Source organism: Pelobates fuscus, chromosome 3 (genome assembly GCF_036172605.1).
Source record: "Pelobates fuscus isolate aPelFus1 chromosome 3, aPelFus1.pri, whole genome shotgun sequence".
Lineage (NCBI taxonomy): Eukaryota > Metazoa > Chordata > Amphibia > Anura > Pelobatidae > Pelobates > Pelobates fuscus.
Window position 1 is genome coordinate 217,437,168 of NC_086319.1, and position 13,708 is coordinate 217,450,875.

The following is a 13,708-nucleotide window of genomic DNA, read 5'->3' on the forward strand; positions in this document are numbered from 1 at the left end:
ATGTCTTCCGCTATGTATGTATGGCTGCCAGCTAGTAGAGTTTTAAGGAACTCTGCATTGACAGGTAGTGTCCTTTTTTGAAGCACCATTGTGTAAAGATTCTTTAAAAGCTTCATGAGACTGCTTTTCTGACTGCATCACATTATTATCTAGATTTACCTCTGTATTTTGTCTAGTTTAACTCTGCAAATGTTGTTGAAGATCGCCAATGTTGAGGTGGTATGTGGTTTTGTCAGCCTGTTCTGTTTGCTTCTTTGATCCATCCTGGATTAGCCCACAAAACCGGTTGGTGTGGCTCTGGAAAAGAGACTTTATGTTCTTGAAAATTAGGTAATCCACAGTGTTTTGCTTTTTTGAAAGTTCAAGCAGGAGCTGATCTAAAAAAACAAGAAATCAATACACTATATACTAATCAATTATTAATTTGCATATTATTATTGTTGGGACAGTTATTGCATATAAAGAAAAATGCAGAGTGACCTCCAGTAGAAGAAAATGTGTGTATTATTATATAATATAAAAAAGTTTTTTTTTTTTTGTATACTGTTTTACATCTGTATAAGTACCGTATATACTCGAGTATAAGCCGACCCGAATATAAGCCGAGGCCCCTAATTTTATCCAAAAAAACTGGGAAAACTTATTGACTCGAGTATAAGACTAGGGTGGGAAATGCAGCAGCTACTGGTAAATTTCTAAATAAAATTAGATCCTAAAAAAAATATATTAATTGAATATTTATTTACAGTGTGTGTATAATGAATGCAGTGTGTGCGTATGTGTGTGTGTATGAGTGCAGCGTGTGTGTATGAGTGCAGTGTGTGTATGAGTGCAGTGTGTGTGTGCATGAATGCAGTGTGTGTGTGTATGAATGCAGTGTGTGAATGCAGTGTGTGCAGGGCCGGTGCAAGGATATTTGCCGCCGTAGGCAAAAAATTTTTTGCCGCCCCCTCCCCCCCCCATATGTCCTGACTTCCCCTCCTCCTCCCTCAGTGGTCCTTACCTCCCCACCCCCGTGTTCCTTCACCCCCCCCCCCAGTGGTCCTGACTCACCCCTCCCCTAGTGGTCCTTACCCTCCCCTCCCCTAGTGGTCCTTACCCTCCCCTCCCCTAGTGGTCCTTACTTCCCCCTCCCCTCCCATAGTGGTCCTTATCCCACCCCCTCCCATAGTGGTCCTTATACCCCCCCCCTCCCTCCCATAGTGGTCCTTATACCCCCCTCCCTCCCATAGTGGTCCTTATCCCACCCCCTCCCATAGTGGTCCTTATACCCCCCCTCCCTCCCATAGTTGTCCTTATACCCCCCTCCCTCCAATAGTGGTCCTTATCCCCCCCCCTCCCTCCCATAGTGGTCCTTATACCCCCCTCCCTCCAATAGTGGTCCTTATCCCCCCCCCTCCCTCCAATAGTGGTCCTTAACCCCCCCCCCCTCCCTCCCATAGTGGTCCTTATCCCCCTTTTTTTTGTTATTATTTTTTTTTTTTATTATTATTATTTTTTATTTATATATTTTTTTTTTCGTCCCCCCTCCCTGCTTGATATATGGCAGGGAGGGGGGCTCTCCTTCCCTGGTGGTCCAGTGGCAGTTCAGTGGGGGGGAGAGGGGGGCTGGCAGAGCTGTAACTTACCTGTCCTGCAGCTCCTGTCAGCTCTCTCCTCCTCTGCGCCGTCCGTGCAGCTCCTTCTATCAGCTCACACTGTAAGTCTCGCGAGAGCCGCGGCTCTCGCGAGACTTACACTGGGAGCTGACCGAGGTGCTGAACGGACGGCGCAGAGGAGGAGAGAGCTGACAGGAGCTGCAGAACAGGTAAGTTACAGCTCTGCCAGCCCCCCTCTCCCCCGGTCTGTATTATGGCAATGCAAATTGCCATAATACAGACAGTGACTCGAGTATAAGCCGAGTTGGGGTTTTTCAGCCCAAAAAATGGGCTGAAAAACTCGGCTTATACTCGAGTATATACGGTATATATTTATATTCTATTTGTGACTTATTTTAGGAGTGTACTGGGTATGTTCTCTACCACATTCCCTTTCAACAATTATTGAGTAGCATTGTGTGTTGCTATTCTAAGACTTCTGCAACAAAAAAAAAAGATAATTGATGAACACTTGTTTTATTTCTACAGGGGTATTACTGCATTTTGAGGATCCAGCTCTACAACTGCGTGATCTTTATTTTGTGGATCCCCAGTGGCTCTGTAAAATTATGGCACAGGTAATGGATTACATTTCAACTATTCTTTTGTATAAAAATATGTAACTCCGATACAGTCATTGATGCATACACAGATACAAAGTTGCCCATTGTACACATTTACTTATTTGACTTAAAAATTTAAATGTAGATCAATACACATATTTTACATACAAATATGTTTTCTGAAATTTAAGGAGGAGTTTTCATGTAACAGGTTTCAGTATATTATAATTCTATTTCATATTTTCCATGCTTTTACAGATTTTGAGAATGAAAGGTGATGGTTGTCATCAGCATTCTAAAGGGATTATCCGTTGTGTAGATGTGGAGAAATTTCTTTTAAAGAAAAGGTTTCCTAAAAATTACACTTCTCAATATTTCAAGCTCCTGGAAAAGTTTCAAATAGCTCTGCCTTTGGGTGATGATCAACTTCTCATTCCAAGCAGGTATTACAGTGAAATAAATTAAATTCATTTTTTATCGCCCATTACATTCATTTTTTGATTTCTATAGTTTGAGCTTAATTGAGGCATTTAAAGTCATGCACAATGTCTGAAGGCTTATGTTTTGGGGTTTGCAGAGCTGTATTGTACAGATTTGATCTATGGTGCTGTTCTGATTGCATTTTACTTATCCCCAATGTAATTTTGAGGGGTGAAAAAACAATTATATTGTCTCCCTCTCAATTCTTCACATAAAGGTTGTCCTTTACACCTGCCAATTTGCATAAAAAAGCATTCAGGGAAGCAAAACAATGTAATTTGCAATGTTTGGGCAGCCTGTACTGATCTGGATTGCTAATTCTGTACTGAACTGCATTGTACGATTTGTTAAATCTACTATACGGTACTGTATACTGTAAACTAGTATACTGTACAGTTAAAAGAAAATGGAACAGCGCATAAAAACAAATGTATGCAATGAAAAAGAAAAGCTAAATTATCTCACAGACAGAGGTGAAGCGGTGAAATCAATGTAGCTGTTAAAATGTTACTTTTGGAGGTCACTTACTATTTACTATTACATCTTGCAATCTCCTTCTGGATATAACTTGGCTTAGCCATCATAGTTATTTTTGCAGTGTAAGTGCAGGGTTTTAACTATCTTGGAAAAAGAACTAGTGCAAGTAACTATAAACAGTGACAAAGTTTGCAGCTTTAAATCTGGACACTGCCTAAAGCACATGCTATACTTAAAAGTACGTGCAAGACACGTATCATCAAACATGTAATTGACATGCTGTGAAAGTAATATTTTCAGTGTCCTAGAGAAGTGTGCTAATATCACCTGTGCCAATCAAATTGAAATTAAAATGAATAAATACATACATACATGGGATATTAAAACTAAAATAAAAATAGCTTGCAACCAAATAAGATCAGATGATGGGAACCACAACCGGTTCAATGTCTAAACATTTTGTTCAGAACTGAACTATCTCAAGATAGGCATGCATCAACACATCTATAAACCTCAATAATGGAATCCCAAAATAATTTATCATTTGGCGTTTAGTGAAAAATGACGGTGAGATAACATAAAAAAAAACCTAAAATAATAAATAGGCATGTGCATGGGGAAAATTTTCGGTTCGGTTCGGCATTCCAAAATTCTGAATTTTTGCACTTCGGAAATTCGGCAAATTCGGCACTTCGACACTTCGACATTTTGGAACTTCGGCATTTCGGAATTTCGGGACTTCGGCATCTCGGGACTTCTCTTGCAGCCGCTTTTTTAGATAACTCCCTAATTCCCACGGTATTAGGGAGTTATCTACCAAAAGCCTAAAAGACCTAAATTGGTCTTTCAGCCAAATTTACTAATACTAAGTAAAAATGACTTAGTATTAGTAAATTTTGCCCCTACTCGCTATATGCGAGTAGGGGCATGTCTAGTAAACAGTGAGCAGCCTGTGACTGCTCACTGTGAAAAAAAAAATAGGACCTAATGTCCTTCCCCCTAGCCCCCACCCCTCAGCGGCGAGTGGGGGCCCTAAATACTAATAAGGGGGGACCTAATGTCCTCCCACCTGGCCCCCACCCCTGAGTGGCGAGTGGGGGCCCTAAATACTAATAAGGGGGGGAACCTAATTTTTCCACGCTGTGTAATTTGACTCATAACTCTCTGATTGGTGGATTAAGTAACCAATCAGAGAGTTATGAGTCAAATTACACAGCGTGAGAAATTCCAAAGAACTTTCCCACACTGTGTAAAATGACAAAGAGCACTCTGATTGGTGGATTTCAAACCAACCAATCAGAATGCTGTGACAGGTAAATGTAGAGACTTACCGGTCAGTCTCTTCATTTACCTGTCAGAGCACTCTGATTGGATGGCTTAAACCCACCAATCAGAGTGCTCTGAGCCTAATTGCAGGGCGGGGCAATGCTTTATAAGCCTTCCCCCGCCCTGCAGAGCTCAGTCTACGCGGAGCCCTCCATGGGTGAAGGATTCTTTTTTTTTCGCTCTCGTTTTTTTTTAGAATTGCGTCGGTTCTTATGTTTTTTTTTTTTTGGCCTTTTTTGGGGCTGAAAAAGAAAGATTTTAGAAGAAAAAACATCGAATGGTAAGTTTTTTTTTACAGGTACTTAGTTAAAGGTCCCCCCTCATTATTTTTAGGGTGAGAGGGGTGGGTAGGGGGATACTTTTTATTGGGGGGGGGAGAGGTGACTAGGGGTTTGGGGACCCCTAGTCACCTGGGGGGACATTGTTTTTAGGGCTCCCACCCGCCGCTCAGGGGTGGGGGCCAGTGGGAGGACCCCCCTTATTAGTATTTAGGGCCCCCACCTGCCGCTGAGGGGTGGGGGCCAGGGGGGAGAACATTAGGTCCCCCCCTTATTTTACTGTAGGGCCCCCACCCACCGCTCAGGGGTGGGGGCCAGGGGGGAGGACATTAGGTCCCACCCCCTTATTAGTATTTAGGGACCCCACCCACCGCTCAGGGGTGGGGGCCAGGAGGAGGACAATAGGTCCTCCCCCTTATTCTGATTTAGGGCCCCTACCCACCGCTCAGGGGTGGGGTCCCGGGGGGAGGACAATAGGTCCCCCCCCATTATTTTACACTAGGGCCCCCACCTGCCGCTCAGGCGGGGGGAACTTATTTTTTTTTTTTTTAATTCTTTATTTTTGTAGTGCAGGTGAGTACAAAGTATAAACGTGCGCCACAACAGCGTTCATTAATATGGGAACATAGATATGTTAGGTCGGCACAATTAGGGCCGTTAATTTAGAGTTCACGAGATTCACATATGTACATATGACATTCTATCACTGGACATTTATAAGAGGTCTAGACAATTCAAATAAAAACAGTTATAATAATAAGGCAGCGTAGTTATGCAACTCAGAGTCAATCAACAGTGGGCTAATGTAAATTTGAGAAGTGAAGAAAAAATTAAAAAGAAAATGATAAAAGAAGCCCAGGCTCTGCGCTACTTGGTACTTGGTAATGCCAGGCTCAGTCAACCGATGCCGCTTAGCGGTCTTTTGCCGGGTTCCAGCTGCTCTGCTATCCTGCTATGGTGTTTCCAGCCGCAGATTAGGTATGTTGTTACCAGTTTGAGTCCCAGGTTGGAGGTTGTGCTGTTCTGTGGTCAGGGATCCGGCTCTCCATGGCTTGTAAAGTTTGATGCAGGGCTGAGGTTTGTACTTTGGCAGTTCCCACCTCCGTGTTGCTGATGGCTTCGTTGGGCTCTGCTGCTTGCGCGCTGGTAGAGCTTTCGCCGCGGTTGCGTGTTGCTGTGCCCTCTGGAGCTTGCGTGGGGTAGTGTAGAGTTTGGCGGTCGGCCAGGAGCTAACCAGTGGCGCCCTCCCGCTCCGGACCTGTAGCAGGGCCGGCACCTTGTGGCCACGGACTCGGGGGCTATTGAAGGCCGAGTCCTTCCCTTTCGGGGTAGGTCTGGAGATCCTGGGGTTGGTGGTATGCCGCCTTCGGCGGATGGGTCTCCGCCTGCGTGGTCGATGCTCTGGGGTTGATCCCCTGGTGTCCCTTGGCCCAGATGGGCCGGTGTGGAGATTCTTGGACTGTTTTTTCACGGCTTTGCCCGAAGGCAGCCTGGTCCCACTCTGGTCGGTTTCGCCTTGTTGGCCCTCCGTACCTCCGATCTCTAGCAACTTGGATCGCTCTTCCTTATGTCGGGCCGTGATCTTTGCCCAGAAGGCCTCTAACAGCCCGTCTAGGCGGGTATTGAGGGAGTCGTTTGTGTTGGGGCTTAGTAGTGAAGGCCCAGATTGTCCACGAGGCTGCGTGTCCGCCATTTTGATATGGTGGGCTGCTTGCAAGTTCGGTGCTTGGAAGGGGTCGGTGACCGCTTTTAGTGTCCACTGGGGCTTGCCAGTCGAGGCGTTTGGGACCGTGATAACCCCCACCGGTCCTAAGGGGGGGAGGGGTAGCCATTTGCTGCGGGTGCGCCATGCGGTTATGGGCTGGGAGAGCTGCCGCCTCTCCGTTGCCCTGCTTAGTATAGGCCCCAGGCCTCAGCTCGGTCATTCCGGTGTTATTTCTGGGCATGTGAGGTATCCCCCTGTTTGCCAGTGTCTGCAGAGCAAGTTGTGGTGAGTTGGGGATCAGGGTTGTTGAGTTTGCCTCCGATTTTACCCAGCAATTGGCCCCAGGAGCTCTTGCTTTGTGCGTCTGCACTGCTTCACAGTCAGGCCACGCCCCTCGACCTTATTTTTTTAATTTAATTTATTTTACAGTGAGCAGCCACAAGCTGCTCACTGTTTAATAGACATGTATGGCGGAACCCACCTCGCCACTGGACATTGGAGGGGCCTGGCTGCCTGCCTCTTACCTGCTGACTATGGCCCCTGGAAAATTGGTACACTTAAAGATTTATATTTGGGCATATTGTACTGTATATTTCTGCTACTGGCCCTTTTAACAGCATCTATGGACACATTGGGACTTTTGGGACTACTGTCCCTTTAAGACTGTGAAGCATGTTCTAGTGTGCTGCCTGTAATATTGTATATGTATTCATGTGTTAAGTTTAGCCTGGGTGATATGTATGCAGCATTCATCTGATTGTTCGGTAGAATCACTCCATTCATTATATTGAGTGAAACTACCGAACAACCAGACCACCCAGGAATAAGTGTGCCTCCAATTACAGTTTGCAACAATGTTGCAAACGGGTAATTGGCAATCAGTGTAATGTAGTCTTTGTCCTCTGGGTGGCCGCCATTCGGGAAACAAACACGTGGCGGCGGCCATCTTAAACTACCGAACAGCGGTGTTTTGCCGTCGAGTGTCTGGAACTAAAATCGGACACTTGACTAGGCAAACACCGCTGAGACCTCCATACTTCCAGAAATTCGTATGGAAACTACCGAATGACCCGCCGTTCGGTAGAAAGAACCCCATAAACAAGGGAATTCATTCAAACCCTCTCCAGGCTCTATAACACAGGCAATTCGCCTGTTTTCATTCCCTTGTTTGTGACCGACCGCAGGGCCAAAATGCATGGAACTGTTTTCGGATACTTTACCCATGCGGTCGGTCAAATCTTTGGAACCCCATATCTCACGAACCATTCATCCGAATTACTTGAATTTTGGATATGTTGTCCCCCTGAATAAGGGCTATCCAGCGATGCTGGATTTAAAGGTGTACCCCCTGTTTTTGGGGTACATCCAGGAATTGGGGAAAAGTGTGTACTGTATAATTGGGTTAAGTGGTAATCTAAGGGGAGGAAATGTGTGGGAGGTACATCCATGTGATTGGTCAATATCATCCTCCCCCTGGGAGTGTCCTGTATGTACCTGTTTGTGAATAAAAGCCAGGCTGGATGAGCCAGTCGAGAGTTCCTGTTTTAACCTCAAAGTGATGTGTCGTCTCATTATTGGGGGAAGGATTTATTGTATGCTGTTCCAGTTGACTGCTAGGGGTACAAGCCTATTCGTATGGTTCCTATTCAATGGTCTACAGCATTCATACGCTTGGGAGAATTTAAAGGTTTCTTGGATTCGGTGATTATGGTGTCTGCCAGAGTGCTTGGAGTCCTCAGGAAGCACTAGGAGCATCCTTTAACGGAGGTACTCAGTCGGGGTGCCAGGTGATCCGTTACAACATGCCCCCTACTCGCGGTATAGCGAGTAGGGGCATAATTTGCTAATACTAAGTAATCTTTACTAAGTAATCTTTAATCTATTAGTAAATTTGGCTGAAAGACCAATTTAGGTCTTTCAGCCTTTTAGTAGATAGCTCCCTAATACCGTGGGAATTAGGGAGTTATCTACTTATTCATTCCTGTCATTACACTGACTGGCCAAGTAACTTACATTTTATATGAATGTATGTTACTTGGTTGTTGTAAGTGTTGCAAATGCTTACAGCTGAATCCTGGCTATGTTTGTATACTTTTTATTTAAAATTGTTTACAATGTAACATTCTTCTTCTTTCACTGGGTAAGTATATTAGTACTTAGGCAATACTGTGCTTCAGAACTTCGGAACTTCGGAACTTTGGCACTTCGGCAACTTTGGAACTTCAGCACTTCGGCAATTCGGACATTTGGAAGTACCCGAATGTCCGAAATTCGTCCGAATTCATATTCGGACCGAAACGAATTGCACATGTCTAATAATAAATAGTTTACTCCAATATTTTTTTTTTCAATTTATGTTTTATTGAAAGTTTTTTATAGTTTAACATCATTATCTGTCGTATTCATTACATAGATTTGTATATGACAATTAGTGTAAAACATTTAGTTAACATATGACTGGTATAGAGGTATGCATGGGTTCGTTGTGAAGAGGAAACTCCCACTGTATTAGTCGCTATCCTGAGCAACAGACACATTATTAACTCAGTTAATCAGTTATTTAGTTAGTCTGTATTCTGGCTCTCCTCTGGGTGCAGGTGTCAGTCTCTTTATTGTCATAGTGCCCGTTGCCTTGTTTTGCTTGCACTTGTGGTAGATACAGTGCTCCGGTTCCACTGGTGCTTCTTTGGGCAGAGGGGTCCCTTGCTGCTGCCGTGTCGTCAGACCTGTGAGTTGTAAGAAGCTGTCAGGGTCAATTGTTGAGGTGAGTGTGTGGCTTTTCCCTGTGATGACAGTGGAGAGGGATCCGTCCATGCCCCAACGGTATCTCAGGTTAGCGTCTCTTAATTTCATGGCAATAGGTGCCAATTTCCGTTTTTCTATTAGCGCTGAAAACGGTGTGTCGGGGTACACTGCACACTCTGTGACCTTCGTGATTCACCATTCCCAGTTCCCTTGATCGGGTCATGATTGCGGCCCGCACGGAGATGTCCCTGGTGACAATAATGACGTCTCTAGGTGCTTCTTTGGGTGCTGCTGCGGATTTCCGCACCCTGAAAGCCGTGGTGATTTGTGCACTGTCTGTAAGGCCTTTAATGCTCATGGCTGTCGTGAGGTCATGGACATAGGGTAGGAGCTGTGTGTCTTCTATGTGTTCGGGGACACCTCTAAAGATCAGGTTTTTTCGCCTGTGCCTTGCCTCTATAAAAGACACCGAGCGTCTCAGGTCTCGTACCTGTAGCGTGAGCTCCTGTAGGCTCTGATCCGTGTCACAGAGTTTTTTGTCCCTGGTTGCCTCCCGTGTCTCTAGGTCCTGGACTGTTCGGCGCATGTCCTCTACTTCTGTCTGGACCTTCTGGAGGTCCTCTCTCCAAATCTGCCTTAGGTCGATCAGGAGCCTCTTTATATCCCCCTTTGTGGCTGGGGTCTCGTCTGCTTCAGGGTCCGGCGAGCTGTCTCGGACCTCTGAGCGAGGCGAGGGTAGTGAGTCCTCTTCTTCTGCAGAGGCTTCGGGTGAGTAGTACGCCTCAGGCGCCATTTTGGGTCTCCGTGGGGGCTCAAAGGAGAGTCTAATATCGTTTTTTTTTAATGTTTTCCAGTGGATTAGGGCTTTGTTGTCTGATTTCGAGCGGAGCTCCGTGAAGAGACGTCCGCTCCATTCAGCCGCTGGCCACGCCCCCCTTACTCCAATATTTTAAATAATATAAGACCTAAACATACTTAAGGTGGCTCTGTCCTTGCTTCAATCACTTTGCTTCCTCTATCCTAATCTGTTCTTATTTTTTTCTTTTTTGATTATTTTCTCCTAAAATACATAACACAAAGTAGGGACAACTATGCTTTATTTAATTTTACTCTGCTTTACAAAACTTGACAAAAGGAGTACCTATTTTTGTCATGTCTTGTCACTTTCCCCACCAGGCATTGTCAATAAGGCATTGTCTTGCTCATCACAAGACTATCTATGGAGGCTCCTGCAATCTCACTGGGTCCTCAGTGTTGTATTTTCCTGCACGCGAGAGAGGACAGTACTGACCTGGGTTCCTGGCAGGTGAAGTGCCAGAAGCAGGGGGAAAACCAACGGATGCCAGTGGTGGTGGCTACGAGGGACAGCTTCAGGTAAATAACATTTACCTTTCCTTGCATCCCTGGCCACCAAGTGGCAAAATCACCATCAAATAGGCAAAGACCCCTGTGTCAGGATTACTAGTTGATCCAACACGCAGAAATAGTATCACACCTAGGACTAAGGATAACGTCTAACCGGACCTTAGAATGGCTGGACTTAACGTACCCAAGTATAGTCAAAATACTTGCTGAGGTCAGGGATACAGAATGAGACACAATGATGACGGAAAGCCAAAAGTCAAGGATACCAGAAATCAGGGAAGTCAAAATGAAGCCAAAGTCAAAAAACAGAATAATACGATCAGGAACACCCTCTCAGATAACCAGCAAAGGGAAACCACGACAGGGCACTGACAAAAAGGTAATTTGGGTTTAAATACCCCTCCATAGGCTGCCTCTGACCCCAAAACGTACGTGCGCGTCTGACGTGAGGTCTCACGCATGTTGGCGCCATCTTTGGTGTGGGCAACGGAAGTTTATTACAGAAATTCGAACCGCAGTGGTCGGCGCTCCTAAGAGCGGCGCACCTGCTGGGGACCAGACCGGAGGGAGTCGGGGCAGTGATCTGCTGCGAACAAGGTAAGTAACATTTGTTTCTGTCAGCGTGGTTGCTTACTTTATGTGCAACCACGCCGACAGAATCACCGGGAGCCGTGACACCCTTAAAGTGAAATAGCTGTTTGATTAATATTAAAGGAAAATAACACAATTCCACATGTCACCCTTGAATAGCGGATATTGCATGTACAGTTTACCCTTAACATAACTTACAGCTAGCACAAAATGATATTATTTTGATTACTGTAGATTAGGTTTTTTTTGTTTTTGTTTGTCTTCCATGACTTACTCTAATATTTTGTTTTAATGTTTTGTACAGTTTGCCAGATCATCACCCAGTCATTGAACTGCCACACTGTGAAAATTCAGAAGTTATTATACGATTGTATGAAATGTCATATTTTCCTATGGGCTTCTGGTCAAGACTCATTACCAGGCTATTGGAAGTGTCACGTTATATGCTTTCTGGAAGAGGTTTGTGCATATAATACATTTGTAAATCCATTTCAATATGAAGTCTTTTAACAGATGGATCACTACTGTCACTATTTACTTTTTGAAGGTTTAAAATACAACTTAAATTGTTGATGATTATTTGTACTGTGAAGCAAATTCAAGATTAAATGTGTCATTATTAAAGCATACTAATGCGGTTATGAATAATTTATTCAAAGTAAAAGTGTACGATAAAAGGATACTTTTGTTGTCGGCTCTCCAATTGGGACATCAAGTGACTCGTTTAGTTCTTTGAATAAAATGCACTTGGAAAGAATTACTCAAATGTTGGGTGTATCCCTGTGTGTATCAAAATAGGTAAGATAAGAACATCACAAATGTTTACATTAAATGGACACTATAGTCACCAGAACAACTACAGCTTATTGTATTTGTTCTGGTAAGTATAATAATTTCCGTCAGACTTTTTGCAGTAAACACTATCTTTTCAGAGAAAAGGCAGTGTTAACATTGCCCCCTAGGGATACCTCCACTGGCCACTCCTCAGATGGCTGCTAGAGATACTTCCTGTGCGAAAGCATTGTGATTGGCTCAGAACACCACATCTGATGATGTCAGCCAAGGAGGCAGATCAGGGGCAGAGCCAGCACCAGCAGACTGGAGTAAAGGTTAGATTTTACTATATTTAGGGGGCAAGGGAGATCTTGGTGGCTAGATGTTGTTTTTAACACTATAGGGTCAGTAATACATCTTTGTGTTCCTTACCCTATAGCCGGCATAGGCAACTGTTGGCACTCCATGCGTGTTGGACTACACCTCCCATGATGCTTTGCCAGCACTATGGGTGTCAGAGCATTATGGGGGATGTAGTCCAAACCATCTGAAGTGCCGAAGGTTGCCTATCCCTTCCCTATAGAGTTCTTTTAGTGCTGAATGAGTATTATTTTTTGAAAATCTTTTTTTTTCTGGTCACGTTAAGGGACAAAGCACCATAACCACTACAGAGTGCTGCAGTCATTAAGGTGCCTGGAGTGCCCTGGCACCTCCCCCCCACATTGTATGTAAGGAGCTATCTAAAGATTATTTGATGTCTTATCTTGTGTCCACTACGTGCTGCTCCCCGCCTCTTTGCAGCCTCCAAGAGAGCAGGAGGCACCTGCAGTGCAAGCCAGCTCATTTCTTTAACCCCTTAAGGACCAAACTTCTGTAATAAAAGGGAATCATGACATGTCACACATGTCATGTGTCCTTAAGGGGTTAAACTTGAGCGCCAGCTGAGAAGTCAAACTGTTCTAAAATAGTTGGATTAGTTACATTGGGTGGCACCAAGATCTTACATAGTTATGGTGCTTGGAGATTATTTAAATGCTGCACATGTGCTTTGTCAACTATTTCTTTTGCAGTAAAACTTTTGTTTATAGTATGCATTATGTCTATTTTACATCTGTATGAATTACATTCCTTGAAACTGTTCCGATTTAAAACTAGTGCAGTGCATACAGTTAATAGATTACCCCCAAATTATGCTAATCTATTTTTTGCTGTCTTAAATTGAGTGTATACTGCCTTACTATAATGCTGTAACCACATTATTATTGAAATTATATAATGATCTAATTGCCTTGCATCTATTCTAATCGCAGAACGAGAGCTACGTCCATATAGGATATATTGGAGGCAGGGTATCTTCTTGAGCTGGTCCCCAGAAGCTTACACTTTAGTGGAGTCGACAAGTGTACAAGGCAATCCAAATAGCTTTTTGAGAGTGACTGTTCCATCCTGCCGAAAAGGTAAAGTATGGTTGTCCGAGTGAAGATAAGGTAGAGATTTTTTTCAAACGCGCAGTTAAATGATAAATTACAGTTTTTCTATGTATCTGTGTGATTCTGTAGTTCTACTAGTCTTGTATACCTATTGTTCAGTGCTATGGAATATGTTAGTGCTATATTGTGGCAAATTCAGCCACTAAGAGACTGTAAATTGTGATGTAACCTGACTAATGTAATGTTCTTGCTATGTTCTGTATTTTACTATGTATGCGGCATTCGTGTGGTTCAAACTCACGAATACCGCTAATGTTAAATCTATATCTACACGAAC

The 13,708-nt window shown here is 44.0% G+C and overlaps 1 protein-coding gene across 1 annotated transcript in view; it reads left to right on the forward strand.

Moving 5' to 3' along the window:
- LRRK2 (leucine rich repeat kinase 2) overlaps positions 1-13,708 on the forward strand; it is a 245,907-nt gene that overhangs the window by 151,397 nt on the left and 80,802 nt on the right. Inside the window, exons 33-36 of the mRNA XM_063448081.1 lie at positions 2,127-2,215; positions 2,459-2,643; positions 11,472-11,626; positions 13,252-13,398. Coding sequence (XP_063304151.1) covers positions 2,127-2,215; positions 2,459-2,643; positions 11,472-11,626; positions 13,252-13,398 — 576 coding nt within the window. The remainder of the gene's footprint in view (positions 1-2,126; positions 2,216-2,458; positions 2,644-11,471; positions 11,627-13,251; positions 13,399-13,708) is intronic.